This window comes from Otolemur garnettii, unplaced genomic scaffold (assembly GCF_000181295.1).
Source record: "Otolemur garnettii isolate 467f Iridium unplaced genomic scaffold, OtoGar3 scaffold00022, whole genome shotgun sequence".
Classification (NCBI taxonomy): Eukaryota; Metazoa; Chordata; class Mammalia; order Primates; family Galagidae; genus Otolemur; species Otolemur garnettii.
The window spans coordinates 22,448,888-22,464,514 of NW_003852417.1; the positions used below are offsets into that span (position 1 = coordinate 22,448,888).

The 15,627-nt window shown below is 36.5% G+C and overlaps 1 protein-coding gene across 1 annotated transcript in view; it reads right to left on the reverse strand.

Moving 5' to 3' along the window:
• MEMO1 (mediator of cell motility 1) overlaps positions 1–15,627 on the reverse strand; it is a 90,923-nt gene that overhangs the window by 50,124 nt on the left and 25,172 nt on the right. The window contains exon 3 of the mRNA XM_012803775.2: positions 9,937–10,005. Coding sequence (XP_012659229.1) covers positions 9,937–10,003 — 67 coding nt within the window. The 5' untranslated portion in view covers positions 10,004–10,005. The remainder of the gene's footprint in view (positions 1–9,936; positions 10,006–15,627) is intronic.

Here is a 15,627-nt window from a genome sequence, read left to right on the forward strand (position 1 = left end):
CCTGTAATCCCAGCTACCTGGGAGGCTGAGGCAGGAGACTCGCTTGAGCCCAGGAGTTGGAGGTTGCTGTGAGCGTGATGCCACGGCACTCTACCCAGGGGGACAGCTTGAGGTTCCGTCTCAAAAAAATAAATAAAATAAAAAAAAATAAAATAACCAGGTGTTATAGCAGGCACCTGTAATCCCAGCTGCTTGGAGGCTGAGGCAAGAGAATCACTTAAGCCAAAGAGCTTGAGGTTACTGTGAGCTGTGATGCCACAGCTCTCTACTGAGGGGGACAAAGTGAGACTGTCTCCAAAAAAAAAAAAAACAGAATATTCTGGAGAGAAATGAGTAATATAGGCATCAAAAGGAATCCTCCCCACCCTAATTAACTGCAAGATGCTTTGCCTTTAAAGGAATAACTTTTCACTGTTGACATACAAGTGAAAGAAATTTTTAACAAGAAAAAAATGGAGAGAGGATCAATAGGCCTTTTCTTACATATAATAAAAGTAGGTCATGGGGGCAGCACCCATAGCTCAGTGGGTAGGGCGCCAGCCACATACACCCAGGCTGGCAGGTTCAAACCCAGCCCAGGCCAGCTAAACAACAATGACAACTGCAACAACAACAAAAAAAGATAGCCAGGCATTTTGGTGGATGCCTGTAGTCCAGCTACTTGAGAGGCTGAGACAGGAGAATTGCTTAAACCCAAGAGTTTGAGGTTCTGTGAGCTGTGACATCACAGCACTCTACCCACGGTAACACAGGGAGACTCCTGTCTCAAAAAGAAAAAGTAGGTCATATATAATAGCTCTAGAGAATTCACATTTGCAACATTACTATGATGAATATAGTTTGTGCATGCAACATATAAGCTGCCTATGTACACTCATAAATATTCAACTATTAATACTTATTGCAAATAATGAAACACCCTTTTTAAAAGTATTTCAAAGGAAGTGAATATATTTTAAATGAAGCATAACATGGGGGCGGGGCCTGTGGCTCAGTGAGTAGGGTGCTGGCCCCATATACTGAGGGTGACAGGTTCAAACACGCCCCGGCCAAGCTGCAACAAAAAGAAATAGCTGGGCATTGTGGTGGGCGCCTGTGGTCCCAGCTATTCGGGAGGCTGAGGCAAGAGAATCACCTAAGCCCAGGAGCTGGAGGTTGCTATGAACTGTGTAACACCGCATCACTCTACTAAGGGCCATAAAGTGAGATTCTGTCTCTAGCAAAAAAATAAATGAAATAAAATAAATAACAAAAAATAATACTAATAAAGCATAACATGTTACATGGCCCCAAAGAAGATTCCTTCTTGCTCTCATTTTCTGTCCAACAAAGCTTTCTGAAAAATATGAATCAAAATCAACTTATTACCTAAGCATACCCAGAATTCTGGGTTTTAATGAGAGTTTTAGTAATCATCAGGAAAAGACTTTATGGAAAAGAACTTAATTAAATCCAACATTTTTTAATTCCTTAAACAGCCAGAGTGATTTTCTGGAAACTTAAATCAAATCATTCTACCCTTACTTAAATCCTTTCATGGCTTCTCATGGTCATTGCACAAAATTCAAAAATCCTTAAAATGGGTTCTACATCTCCAATAACCTGGCACTTTCTTTATTACTCTTGCCCCCTTTGACTATATAACAATACGTATACTGGTCTTCCTGAAGTTTCCTGATGACACCAACAAAGCTTTCACACATGATATTGTTCCCTTCAGTTGGCTAACTTGCCTTAAAAATCATTTTCTCAGAAGTATTTTCCCCAATACTGTTCCATAATTTAAATCAAATAGACTGCTGATGTCTATTACAGCAGTCCTCAAAAGGGAAACTATGGATTCCTAGCATTCCTCAAGACCCTCTGAAGGAGTCTCTAATTATTATTATAAAAATTAAAACTATTTTCCTAATAATGCAAGGAAGTTAATTTGCCATTTTCACTGTGTTGACATTTGCACCTATGGTACAAAAATGAGGGTGGGTAAAACTGTTGCCAGCTTAGAACCACACCAAGGTAGTAGAATCAGCATGGACTAATAGTCCTATTTTTCGCCTTCATTCACACTAAGAGGAAAAAAAAAAAGTCTGGCACCTTAACAAAAAAATTGACATACAGAGCGTACCCAAAAAATGTATACACATTTTAAGAAAGGAAAAAACTGTATTAAAATTGTAATACTCAAGTCATGTTTGACCTCTGTAATTACATGAGATACAAGATACAATGTACAAGGCGTGATGCCTGTAGCTCAGCAGCTAGGGCACAGGCCACATACACCAGGGCTGGCAGGTTTGAACCCGGCCTTAGCCTGCCAAACAACAATGACAACTACAACAAAAAAATAGCTGGCTGTTGTGGCAGACACCTGCAGTCCCAGCTACTTGGGGCTGAGGCAAGAGAATCCCTTAAGCCCAAGAGTTTAAGGTTGCCATGAGCTGTGATACTACAGCACTCTACCAAGGGCAACATATTGAGACTGTCTCCCATCCAAGTACTAACCAGGCCCGACCCTGCTTAGCTGTCTCAAAAAGAACAATTAAAAAAAAGGATACAATTTACAAGATAATAAACATTACCAGTATATACTGAGTATTACAATTTTAATACAGCTTTTTTTCTTTCTTAAAGTGTGTATACATTTTTTTGGCACCCTCTTTTTTTGTTGTTGTGAATGGTAAAACTGAATTTTTCAGGTGAAAATTAAACTTTTGGAAAATCTTTATCACTGCGAGCTTCCTAATAGTTTTCTGATTGGTGGTAATGTTATACAACCACTAATGTGAGTTTTTGATATTGTTTAACAAAACATCATGGCTGAAAATATCTGAATAACTCACTGGGCAAATATTTTCTAAATGCTCCATGAGTGATATTACAAAATCACGATTCAAGGGTAAAAAGATCCATTCAAAGTACAAGACAAAATTCAATGGCAAAAAGATCCATTCAAACTACAAAACAATGAATTTATAAAAAGCACCCAAAAAATATTCACAAGTGTCTGAAAAGATAATTAAACTATTCCAACTATATAATCTGTGTGAAGTTAGGTTTTCTTCATATACTTCAACCAAAACAAGTGATCGGACAGAGGGAATGTAGAAGCAAATATGAAAATATAGTTGTCTTCTATTAATTCAAATATTCAAGAGAGACTTAATAACTTTTGTAAAAATGTGAACCATTGTTTATTTATTTTACATATACATGTGTTTATTAGATTTCTACTTTTTGCCTTCACAAAATTAAAAAGGCTTAAAATTTAATAACAGTAACAATGTTTAAGAAAAGGACTAGAGGCTCGGTGCCTGTGGCTCAAGTGGCTAAGGCGTCAGCCACATACACCTAAGGTGGCGGGTTCGAATCCAGCCCGGGCCCGCTAAACAACAATGATGGCTGCAACCAAAAAATAGCCAGGCGTTATGGCGGGCGCCTGTGGTCCCAGCAACTTGGAAGGCGGAGGCAGGAGAATGGCTTGAGCCCAGGAGTTGGAGGTTGCTGTGAGCTATGCCATGGCACTCTACCTAGGGGGACAGCTTGAGGCTCTGTCTCAAATAAAAAAAAAAAAAAAGAAAAGAAAAGGACTAGAAACAAAAACCTTGTAATGAATGAAGATAAATACATTCAGAAAGGAAATCAGATGATTGCTGCATCAAAATATTAAGCAATAATAACAATGCAAAGAAAGTAACATTCATATTGTCACATACGAGTATGTCTACTATAGAATGCTTTGACTCTGAGGTTCAGTATGGAGTCATCAGTTAACTTCTTCTTATTTTTATTTTCCAAAGTCTCAAAAAATAGACAACTAATATTTATAAATAAAAGTATAAGACAATTTCAAAAAACAGATCATGCCAAATCTTATAAACAACAGAAGAAGAAGAAATACTTCAAAATCATTCTACTTAATCTGGATACACCTGATATTAAAATTGGAGAAACTATATTTTTATAAAGGGTAAATTACAAACATAGTTCACTTATAAATGAGGATACAATATCTTAAACAATATATTAACAAGTTGAATTAAAAATTAATGTTTAAGTAATATACTTTGGTCAAAATTAAATCCAATTTATCTGAGAATTAGTCACTATTTTCTTTTTCTTTCTTCTTTTCCTTTCCCTCTCTCCCTCCCTCCCTCCTTCTCTGTCTAGTCTCCCCTTCTCCCATGCCCCACCATGTCATTAACTGTCCTCATGTCAAAATTGAATACATAGGATTCATATTTCTCCATTCCTGTGATGCTTCACTAAGAATAATGAAACATTTTTTTATTTTGTGAAAAATGTAAAACAATACCATTTTCCCTGCTATCTTTTATGGTTGTATTAAAAAATGTACTTATTTCTCATTTTTAAAAATGCTATTTTTGTTAGCCTTTACTGGATTTATCTTTTTTTCAGTAAATTGTTTTTCAGTTTCTCATTTTGATTTTTAATCCATTAAACAGCAGTAGATAGGAGCCACATTCAGTATCCTTAATAATTTAAAAGTATAAAGGGTTCCTGAAACCAAGAAGTTTGAGAACCACTGTTCTTACTTTCAGCTATCTAATTAGATTTTTAACTTTAGATATCTATTTTTATTATTATATATTTAATGTCCGTCTCACCCAGTAGTTTATAAGCACAAAAGAGCTGAAACCATGTTTGTTTTATTAATCACTGTTATCTCCCTCACCACCATAGTTCCTGGCTTATGGCAGTTACTTAATAAATTTTTTAAATAAACATGCTTTTATTTATTTATCAATTTCTCCTGGAGAGCATCACTTGAAATCCTTTGCAACCAACTCTTTGTAGTTTTTTTTGTTGTTGTTGCAGTTTGGCCGGGATGGGTTTGTTTGATCTCGCCACCCTTGGTATATGGGGCCTGTGCCCCACACACTGAGCCACAGGCACCGCCCAACTCTTTATAGTTTTAAACAGGCAAGTCTGTTTGCAAACATGATGGTTATCACCTTAAAATCTTCCTCTCGTACCCCATAAATTACAGGCTTTATTGGTTACTATAAAAAGAAAAATCCTGTTAAGACCTGACCAGTCATATTAAAAAAATCAAAAGAACTGGGCGACACGTGTGGTTCAAAGGAGTAGGGTGCCAGCCCCACATGCTGGAGGCCTGGCCAAAAACTGCAAAAAAAAAAAAAAAAAATCAAAGAAACTATTTTCTCAGTCCTTGATTTATAATCATTTTTGCACAATTTTAAATTTTACATTTTTTGCCATAAAAAAATACAACTATTTTTCATACACAAAAAGAGACATAAAATATTACTATCCACATACAAGTATTGTTGTTTTGTTATTTTAGACTTTTGTTACAATACTTTATTTTACCTCATAACCACATACTCTTTTGTCTCCATTTTGCACAATTATATACCCTTTTTTTTGTACTTGCTATAAATATCTTACAAATAACTACAAAGCCTTTATAACCACTATTTTGAATAGCTACATAACATTCCATTGAGTAAAGCCTCATATTTAATTAATTAATTCACTATTAGAAATTCAGACTCTTTTGACCAGGCATAGTTGCTCATGCCTATAATCCTAGCACTTTGGGAGGTTGAGACAGGAGTATGGCTTGAGGCCAGGAGTTCAAGACCAGCCTAGGCAACACAGACAGACCCATCTCTACAAAATATATTTTAAAACAGCTAGGTATCATAGTGTACACCTATAGTCCTAGCTACTCAAGAAGCTGAGGCAGAAGGACCACTTAGGCCCAGCAGTTAAAAGTAGCAGTGAGTGTCACGGTACTCTAGCCCACATCACAGAGTAAGACCCTGTCTCAAAAGAGAAAGAAAGAAATTTAGATTTAGACACTAAAAAATAATGCTACTGTGAAAATTTTAACACATTAAACTTATCCCACTTAGGGACCTATTAGGATAGAGTCTCAGAACCTAAACATCTAAGGCAGCAAATACAAATATTTATGACTCCTAATATAAATTAAATACAAATTGCTTTCCTAAAGTGTTATGGCGATATTGTTTTTGAAAATTAACTTCATAGGCCAGGCATGGACTTAAGCCCAAGAGTTCTGAGGTTGCTGTGAGCTATGATGATGTCACAGCACTCTACCCAGGGCAATAGAGTGAGACTCTGTCAAGAAAAATAATCTCATACATTCTACCATGGGTCCTCAAACTTTTTAAACAGGGGGCTAGTTCACTGTCCCTCAGACCATCAGAGGGCCAGGCTACGAGCCCCAGGATGAGTCGGCTGCTAAGCAGGACAGGCAGCGGCAGCAAAAACACCTGGCAGGCTGGATAAATGTCCTTGGTGGGGCACATGTGGCCCACAGGCCATACTTTGAGGATGTCTGTAGCCAGTCCTGGATTATAAAAATTACAAAACTGTATTGTCTTCAAATCGTTCCTTTAAATTGATACCTCAGTACTGTTTTTTTGTTTTGAGACAGAGTCTCACTTTGTCACCCTCAGTAAAGCCCACACCAACCTCAAACTCTTGGGCTCAAGTGATTCTCTTAACTCAGCCTCCCGAGTAGCTGGGACTACAGGCACCCACCACAGTGCAGGCTATTTTTTGTCTGCCTGTTTAGTAGGCTCAGGCTGGGTTTGAACCCACCAGCCCCGGGGCATGTGGCCAGTGCACTAACCACTGAACTACGGGAGCCCCTCAGTACTGTTTTTATTTCTAATTTTTAATAGAGAAGTAAACACATTTCCATTTATCTTTTATTAATTATTCCCTTTTTTTGTAATTTCAGCTTTACTTCAGCTTTCTAATTAGATTTTTCTTACTGTTTTTTGATAATTTTAATCCTTTGTCTTTTTTTAAGATTATATAGTTGACAATTGACTGAAACCTTAGTTGTCATTTTTTAACAAGTATTTTTCCCATTCTTTTGTTTGTATTGGATAGATGTGACATAGGAGTTATTATTCATGTAATTTAATCTTTCTAATTATAATTCTAATGCTTTTTAGAATCTCCCCAACAATACCTCATAAGCATCTAGACACAGTGTTCCTAATTAGCTATTACTCAAAATTCCTCTCCAGTGAGTGAGTATCTTTATACAACAGTATTTAATTGGTGGATGGTGTTTGTAGAGACTTCAAACCTATTTGAGCACTCTTATCATCAATTTCAGAATAATTTTTTGCCTTATTCATAATGGCTTTTTAAAACCATTATTTGTACCCCACCACTTTTAAGTTCTAGAAAGTAACATGTACACTTTCAAAAGATGGTTTTTGTTGAAATATAGAAAATGGATTAACGTAAAGAATGAAAACTGATGGTACAGATTTTAATCTTCTTTCTGGGACTCTCTAGCCCTTTCATAGTTCCCAAAAAGGATGTTCTTACTCTGCTTTCTCAAATCACTCTAGAGACACTGCAATTTTCAAGGAAGACCACTTGCAAGAAAATCCAACAATGACTATCAATTATTAGTTACACATTTAGACTGCCAAATGTATTTAATCCTAATTGAATTATTATATGCTATTACAAAAATAATCTGACCACCTCATCACCAATCCTTTGTCTCTTTATTAATATTTTTTCACCTTCCTCTTCCTTCTTAGTCCTTTGCTCTCTTTCCTTTTACTTCCCTTTTCATTTTTCTCTTCCATTCTCAATTTCCATCAATTTATGTAACATGTGTCAAATAATTTTTTTTTATTTAGTTACCACATTTATTAACATTGACTCTATAGCTCTCTACACATTCCTAAGTCAAATTTAATTCTGGGATACCCTCCCGCACATGACATTATCAATAAAACTTCTGCCAAAGAAAGACAGGTTTGGAAAAGACTGTTATGAAATAGGCCAAGTCAAATGTAATTTGCTTTTATTCATGAAATAAAGTAGTTAAAATTATATATTAAGTATGTATCAAGAACTATTTGTTAAAGACACTCCTCAAAATGTCATAAATGAGACAGAGCTAACCAGAACCATATTAACTTGACAATATCATCAATGTATTATTAAATATTAAACACTTGCTAAACATACTTTTCAACAAAAGTATGATAACAATATTCAAATAACACTACATACAAATTTAAGAGTGGCTTTGTGTTTTAAAGATTTGAACAAACTGCTCAAAGGCTATGTGAGGAACGGGAACATTTTCTTTCTAAATTCATGGCTGCTCTGAGCCACTGCTTTTGGATAACTATGTTTCATCCTCTATTTACTTAACAATCAACATTCAACAGAATTAATGTGATAGTTTGTACAAGTGACAATGCAGACTACAGTGAATTAACCACGTGAATAAAATGCTAGTCAGCAGACTAAATAATCTGGGTAGCCATTTCTAGCAGAAGCTCTTGAAAATTAACAAGTTTCTTATTTTAAAGAATAGTATACTACTTAATTAATTCTCAACTTCACAGAAAGTTTTGTTTTTAAGCAAATTTCAGAAATGTCAATTAATTATTAAGAGTTAATATACTTCAAAAACCATATTAAATTCACTATCAGATTCTAAAATATTTGAAGTACCTTATCCTGTCAATGAGAAATTATTCTCTTTTAATAACCACAATTTTACAAGTACAATAAAGAATTTTTTTTTTAAACAGAGATCACTCTGTTGCCCTGGGGTTGAGTGCTATGGCATCATCACAGCTCACAGCAACCTCAAACTCTTGGGCTCAAGACATCCTCTTGCCTCAGCTTCCCAATTAGCTGGGACTACAGGTGCCCACTACAATGCCTAGCTAATTTTTTCTACTTTTAGTAGACATGGGGTCTCACTCTTGCTCAGTCTGGTATCAAACTTCTGAGTTCAAGTGATACACCAGCCTCAGCCTCTGAGAGTGCTAGGATTATAGGTGTAAGCCACTGAGCCTGGCCACTACAAAGAATTTTAAACTACAAAGTGATTAAAATACATCAAAGGGATTTGCATTTTTTCTTCAAAATGCCCATCTTTGGATTTTCAAAGAAAAATTAAAAACCAAAATATTTAACTTAATAGTTTAAAAACTAGGCTCGGCGCCTGTGGCTCAAGCAGCTAAGGCACCAGCCGCATACACCTAAGGTGGCGGGTTCAAATCCAGCCCCGGCCTGCCAAACAACAATGATGGCTGCAACCAAAAAATAGCTGGGCGTTGTGGTGGGCGCCTCTAATCCCAGCTACTTGGGAGGCTGAGGCAGGAGACTCGCTTGAGCCCAGGAGTTGGAGGTTGCTGTGAGCACTGAAGCCAGGGCACTCTACCCAGGGGCTCAGCTTGAGGCTCTGTCTCCAAAAAAAAAAAAAAATAGTTTAAAAACTAAACATTTCACCAACTGAAGGTTAGGGGGAAAATGTTCAGACAAAGAAAAAGTATTAAAGTTTTCCTAAACTATATAAGATATAATGAAATTCATAAAAGTCAAATTCTTTTTTTTTTTTTTGAGACAAAGTCTCACTATGTCACCCAGGGTACAGTGCTATGGCATCACAGCTCACAGCAACCTCAAACTCATGGATTTAAGTGATTCTCTTGCCTCCCAGGTAGCTGGGACTACAGGCACCTGCCACAACGCCTGGCTACTGTTTTTTGTTTTGGGGTTTTTTTTTGGGGGGGGGGCGTTGTAATTGTCATTGTTGTTGGCAGGCCCAGGCCAGATTCGAACCTATAGCCTCTGAGCTATAGGCGCGGAGCCAAAAGTCAAATTCTTTTTTTTTTTTAATTGAATGGTAACTATGTACATTAATGCACTTCTGGGGTACAGTGTGGGGTTTTCACATGCAATCCGAAATACTTCCATCAAACTGGTCAACAGAGCCTTCATGTCATTTTCTCAGTTATTGTTTTAAAACATTCACCAGAAGTCAAATTCTTAACGCAGTGAGTACATTAAAACAATAAGAATGATAAACTAATTACTTCTAAGACAAAGCAATTAATTCCTAAGATTCTAAACTATATTACTTACGTAATAGATGGATCCACTTGCTTGTAAGCATGGGCAGCACAAGACCCACAGTACGTATATCCTGCATGGCTACAAAACAAAACATTTTTAAATTCAATCATCAAGCTCAAAATCAAAGTATTATGAAAAACATTTGAAAGAAATATATTAACTAAGGTGAACATAAAAGAATTGTGTATAGATTAAAAAGCAAGGTAGGTAATGATGCAACTTCTAGAAGGTAATACAGAACATAAAATTGTTGTATACTGGGTTCCGATTTTAAATTTTAAAAATATTTTGTAATTTGTTTTGGTCTGAAGGACAATTAAATTTGGAAGCATTGAAGGCTTACTTGCAGTTGCTAGTGTAACACTATGAGGTTTGGTTTTTTTAGCATCTGTATGTCACAGGGCAGATATATGAGTAACAAACTATTATAGACCAAGGATAAGATCAAGAAGTCAAATCAGACAAAACAAATATCCTACAACTAACAACTCGCTTCCCTGACTTTAAGTGATAAGGGAATTATTCTTCTCTGTGTTGTGCCTCTCATTTTTCTCCCCATACTACTCTTCCCTTTCATCCTCTGGGCTGAGCATTTAGTTAATTCTCTTATTACTTAGGGAATGACTTTCCTGATTTCATTTTTCTTTCTTGACTCATTCTAACTACATGAGTTTAGAGTTATTTCCTTTAGTGTTTCCTTATTAGCATTATGGTCATGCTAATAAGGAAATGCTTTAGCAACTGGCTCTGCAGAAAAAAACTGTATGCTTATACATATGTACATAGGCTTATTATAAAATTTTATTGAGATAAAAAATATGTATGGTGATTTATAAACAATGGTAAAATATATAATACTGTTCTTTATCGTAAATTCCACACACTTGTCACTGTCATTTCGTAACATGGACGATGAATTTTTGCTGAACTCCTATAACCAAACAGTAGTCCCAAAATGACAAAAGAGTGGAACAAAGACACGTGTCTCAACTTTACACACTCATCCAAGACAGGAATAACTTCTTTGCTGATTACAGTTTTCAAATGTTAGAATTTTTTGTACCATATTAAGCCTATAAACACAACATAATTTTGTTTGGGTTTTTTTTTTAACCTTTTGAGATTGGCTTCACTTCATTGAGCATAAATCCTTTGCAATTCATGCATGAACTATACCCTCTATCAACAGTTTGCTGCTTTTCACTGCTGAGTGGGAGTCCATGGTATGGATGTACTGCAGTTTGTTTGCCCGTTCACTTGTTGAAGGGCATCTGGTGTTTCCAGGGATTTGTGTCCATTTCATTTTGCTTTTTGGCGTATTATGAATAAAGCTCCTATGAACAATTATGTACAGATTTTTGTGTGAATATAAATTTTCCTTTATCTGACACAAATGTCCAAGAGCAGTCGTGCTCACCCTTCCTAATACCACAACCCTTTAATATAGTTCCTGTGGGTCACAACCCAAGGTTGAGAACTGCTGTCCAAGAGTATACCTGCTGGCTTGTATAGTTAGTTGTTGCATGTTTATTTTCTGAGGAACTGACACTGCTTTCCGGAGTGGCTGTAGCCCTTTATATTCCCACCAGCAAGGACAGAACATAGTTCTGAATTTACTGTGTATTATCAACATTTTCTCATTACCTTCTTAAGTGTAGACAATCAACAAACCATGTATAAAACCCTAATTTGTAACAACTTGCCAATTAATACAGAATAAATCATTCTTTGTGACTGATATACAATAAGTTGAAGATGCACAGTAAGTAGAAAAGACAAAACAGAGTAGAAGGAAATATTTGTCAAGCATATATCTGATAAAGAATTTACAACTACATATTTAGAAATCTCAAAATTCAGTAAGAAAACAAATACCCCAATTTTTAACAAACATAGGCAACCATTTTGTAAGCTAAAAAGATTCTGAAGATTGGTTGCACAACAAGAATATGTAGGTCACTGTGAAAGCTGAGACAGACTGTGTTATGCTCGACTATTTCACTTCCAAGAAACACAGTCGACAGTGTCCTTTCTGATTCACCCATGCAAGTTTCAACTTGCTGGGCTTATCAGCGTTGCTGGAAGGGCTCCTTTTGTTTCCATCTGCACATTTCTTGATTTTTGTATATCTCAAAACTTTCATAATGACCCATGTACACTAACCACTGCTGTACTGTACACTAAAGATGTTTAAGATGGTAACTTTTATATGTCTTTAACCATAATTGACTTTTTGTAAATAAGAAAAGATATGAACAGGTTCTTCATCAAAGAATATGTTGCGATAGCACATAAACACACAGAGCGATGCTCCACCTCATTTATTCACCTGGGAAAGGCAAATTAAAACTACATGGAGATACCATGAATACCCAATAAAAAACAGCTAAAATTAAAAACAGTGCCCATAGCAAGTGTGGCAAGGATGTGAAAGAATTAAGACTCATACTGTGCTTATGGAAATGTAAAATGATACCACCACTTTGGGAAAAAGTTTGACAATTTCTTAGAAAGTTATGCATACTCCTATCATATGATCCAGACATTCTGCTCCAAGTATGGAAGATGAGGAAGAGGAAAGGGATAATCATAATAATCATAGTAACATTTACTGAATGTTTACCTGTGTTGGGCACTCTTTTATGTACTTCAAGAAGAAAGAATATGTCCACACAAAAATCTGTACACAAATGTTCACAGCAGTTTTATTTGCAACAGCTAAAACTTATTGAGAAAATCAAATGCCACTCTAAAGGTAAATGTATAAACAAACTAAGGTATAGCCATGCAACAGAATATTCTTCATCAATAAAAAGGAACAAGCTGGCTCGGCGCCTGTGGCTCAAGCAGCTAAGGCACCAGCCACATACACCTGAGCTGGTGGGTTCGAATCCAGCCCAGGCCCACCAAACAACAACGGCTGGAACCAAAAAATAGCCAGGCATTGTGGCGGGCACCGGTGGTCCCAGCTACTTGGGAGGCTGAGGCAGGAGGCTCACTTGAACCCAGGAGTTGGAGGTTGCTGTGAGCTGTGATGCCACAGCACTCTACCCAGGGGGACGGCTTGAGGCTCTGTCTCAAAAAAAAAAAGGAACAAGCTATCGACATGTAAAATCATTATGTTTTTTTAAAAGGCAAAAATAAATAAGCTGAATTGGAGAAGTCAGACACAAAGAGTTAAGTCTATGTGACTCTATTTAAATAAAATCTCAGAAAATGAAAATTAATCTGTAGTCACAGAAAGTGACCAGTAGATACAAAAAAGGAAGAGGGGGACCTAATCATGGGACCTCTTTATTCCATTATGTACCAAATCTCCAAGTGCCTAAGACTCCGATGCAGATTGTTTCAGCACCTATTCTTGATCTAAACCTAACCAGCTCCCTAATCATCAGTATGTTCTCTAGCCTGTCCAAGTGGAACCTTAAAACCCACCTGGTACATCTGGATCTGACCTGGTCTATCTCAAACCTGAATGGCATCTCAAATTTTCAACACTGCTTTACTCTCAGAGAAGGGAAGAAGAAAGGGAAGAGGGAGGGGAGAGGAGGGGAAGGAATGGATAAGGGGAAGGAAGGGAAGAGGGAGGGGAGAGGAGGGAAGGAATGGATAAGGGGAAGGAAGGGAAGAGGGAGGGGAGAGGAGGGGAAGGAATGGATAAGGGGGGAGAGGGAAGAGTGGAAGGGAAGGGAAGGGGTAAGGAAGAAGGAAGAAAAGGGAAAGGGGAGAGGAAAGGGGAGGAGAGAGGAAGGGGAAGGGAAAGGAGAGGGGAGAGGAGGGGAAGGGAGGGGAGGGGAGGGGAAAAAGAAAAGACAGACAGATCTTAGTGACCAAGTATGGGAGATGAGGAGGAAGAGAAAAAAGATAATGATGATTATCATAGTAACATTTACTGAATGTTTACCTGTGCTGCACACTCTTTTATGTACTTCAAAGTATTAATTCATTTAATCCACACACCAACCCTATGACATAGATAGGGTTCTCATTTTACAGATGAAGAAACTAAAGCAGAGGAGTTACAAAATTTGCTCAAGATGGTTACCGTCTTGACTATCACAAAGATGGTTAAGTGGCCAAGCCAAGATGCAAGCCAGGCAGTAGAGCTCTAGAACCCACTCTTAACCAGTGCAAGAGATCTTTACATATTTGAAGAAAGAAGGAAGTCCATGGACTAACAAAAGCAACAAGCCTGAAAACAGGAAGAAGAGTTATAGAACCATATAGTCCAGTAAGATTACAGTAAAGGATAAAAGTTTTGAAAACAAGATAAAGATCAACTGAGGTAAATACATGTTTTATAATGAAACTTAGATTTCATGGTTTGTCTTTTGTGAAGCTGAAGTCTTAAACATCTGCTTGAAGTAAAAACAAAATGGTTTTAGACAGTCTTAAGCAGGTGGTAGCTTGCAAAGAGAACACACTGCAGAGCACTGGGCACTATCCCTTTTAACCTCCATCTTGAAAGGAACAACATAATAACCAAAGAAAAGAAATGTGAATACTTTCCTTTATGCTGGCCCAGATACATGGTAATGAGGAAAGCCAGACTAATAACCATCAAATCTCACTTCAGATGACCTTTTCCTCCCCCTTTTCTTGCTAATAGAATATATGATTCTACGTGAATCTGGAAATAAAGTTTTATCAAGTGATAACTCATAATAAAGGAAGTTTCACTAAAAGAACAGATAAAGTTTTTCTACTGGGCATAAGAAATCTGATATGCATTATAAAAGTATGTCCCAGTTAGTCTTTTAAAAGTTCTGATGGTTATTAGCAATTTCATCTTGCTAATAGCCAAGTATGTGATATTTTTATTTTCAGTAAGAAGTTTTTTAAGAGTTACATACTTTGTATGTCAGCTGTACTCAGTTCTTTAAGTCTTTAATGCAAAAGGCCATCATTGCTAGTTTTTCCAAGTCACTCTGGTTCCAAACATAACTTCTCATGAAGACAAATACAAAATTGCATTTTAATATCTGTACATTTTCATTAGGCTAAAAACATGCCTCTAAAAAACTAATTTTTTTTTTTTTAAACAGGGAATGCTTTTGCTTCTCTCTTTATTTCTACACAGCAGACCCTTTACATCAGGAAATCCAGCTCCTGACATGCTAGAATTTCTGTTTTCCCCCACGGAGCTGCAATCAAATGAGGATGCAAGGCCATTGTCCATGATCATTCACTGGTGACAGTTTCCTACATAGAAACCTTGCAGTGTGTGTATAATTCAAATTCCTACCTCAGGAAAATTACCAATTACTACATGACATGGATTTTCACTTGTTCATTCAGAGACCTTCAAGGTCATAAGTGAGTAGTATAAACCACCAATGCCAAAATTCTACCACACATTCTATATAAGGCTTTTGATCAAAGAAGATACGAGGAATAATAAAGGAATACTTAAATAGAATTCAAGAAATCAGGCTCCAATAGTGCTAGTTCTACTTAACAGCAGCAAAAATGAAAAATAAAATAAAAGGACTAGATGAGAAGATCTCCAATAATAAGAAAAGTATGTAAGATCTAAAGAAAGAACTAAAAAGCTAAAAAGTAAATTATAAAGCTCCTATGAACAGATGAAATCAACTTGATCAACAAATGGCCCTAAATAATTTGCAGAAACAATGACTTCTATATTTCATCTCTTAATTTTATTTTACTGTACCTAGTCTTTTATTATTTTCTTTTATA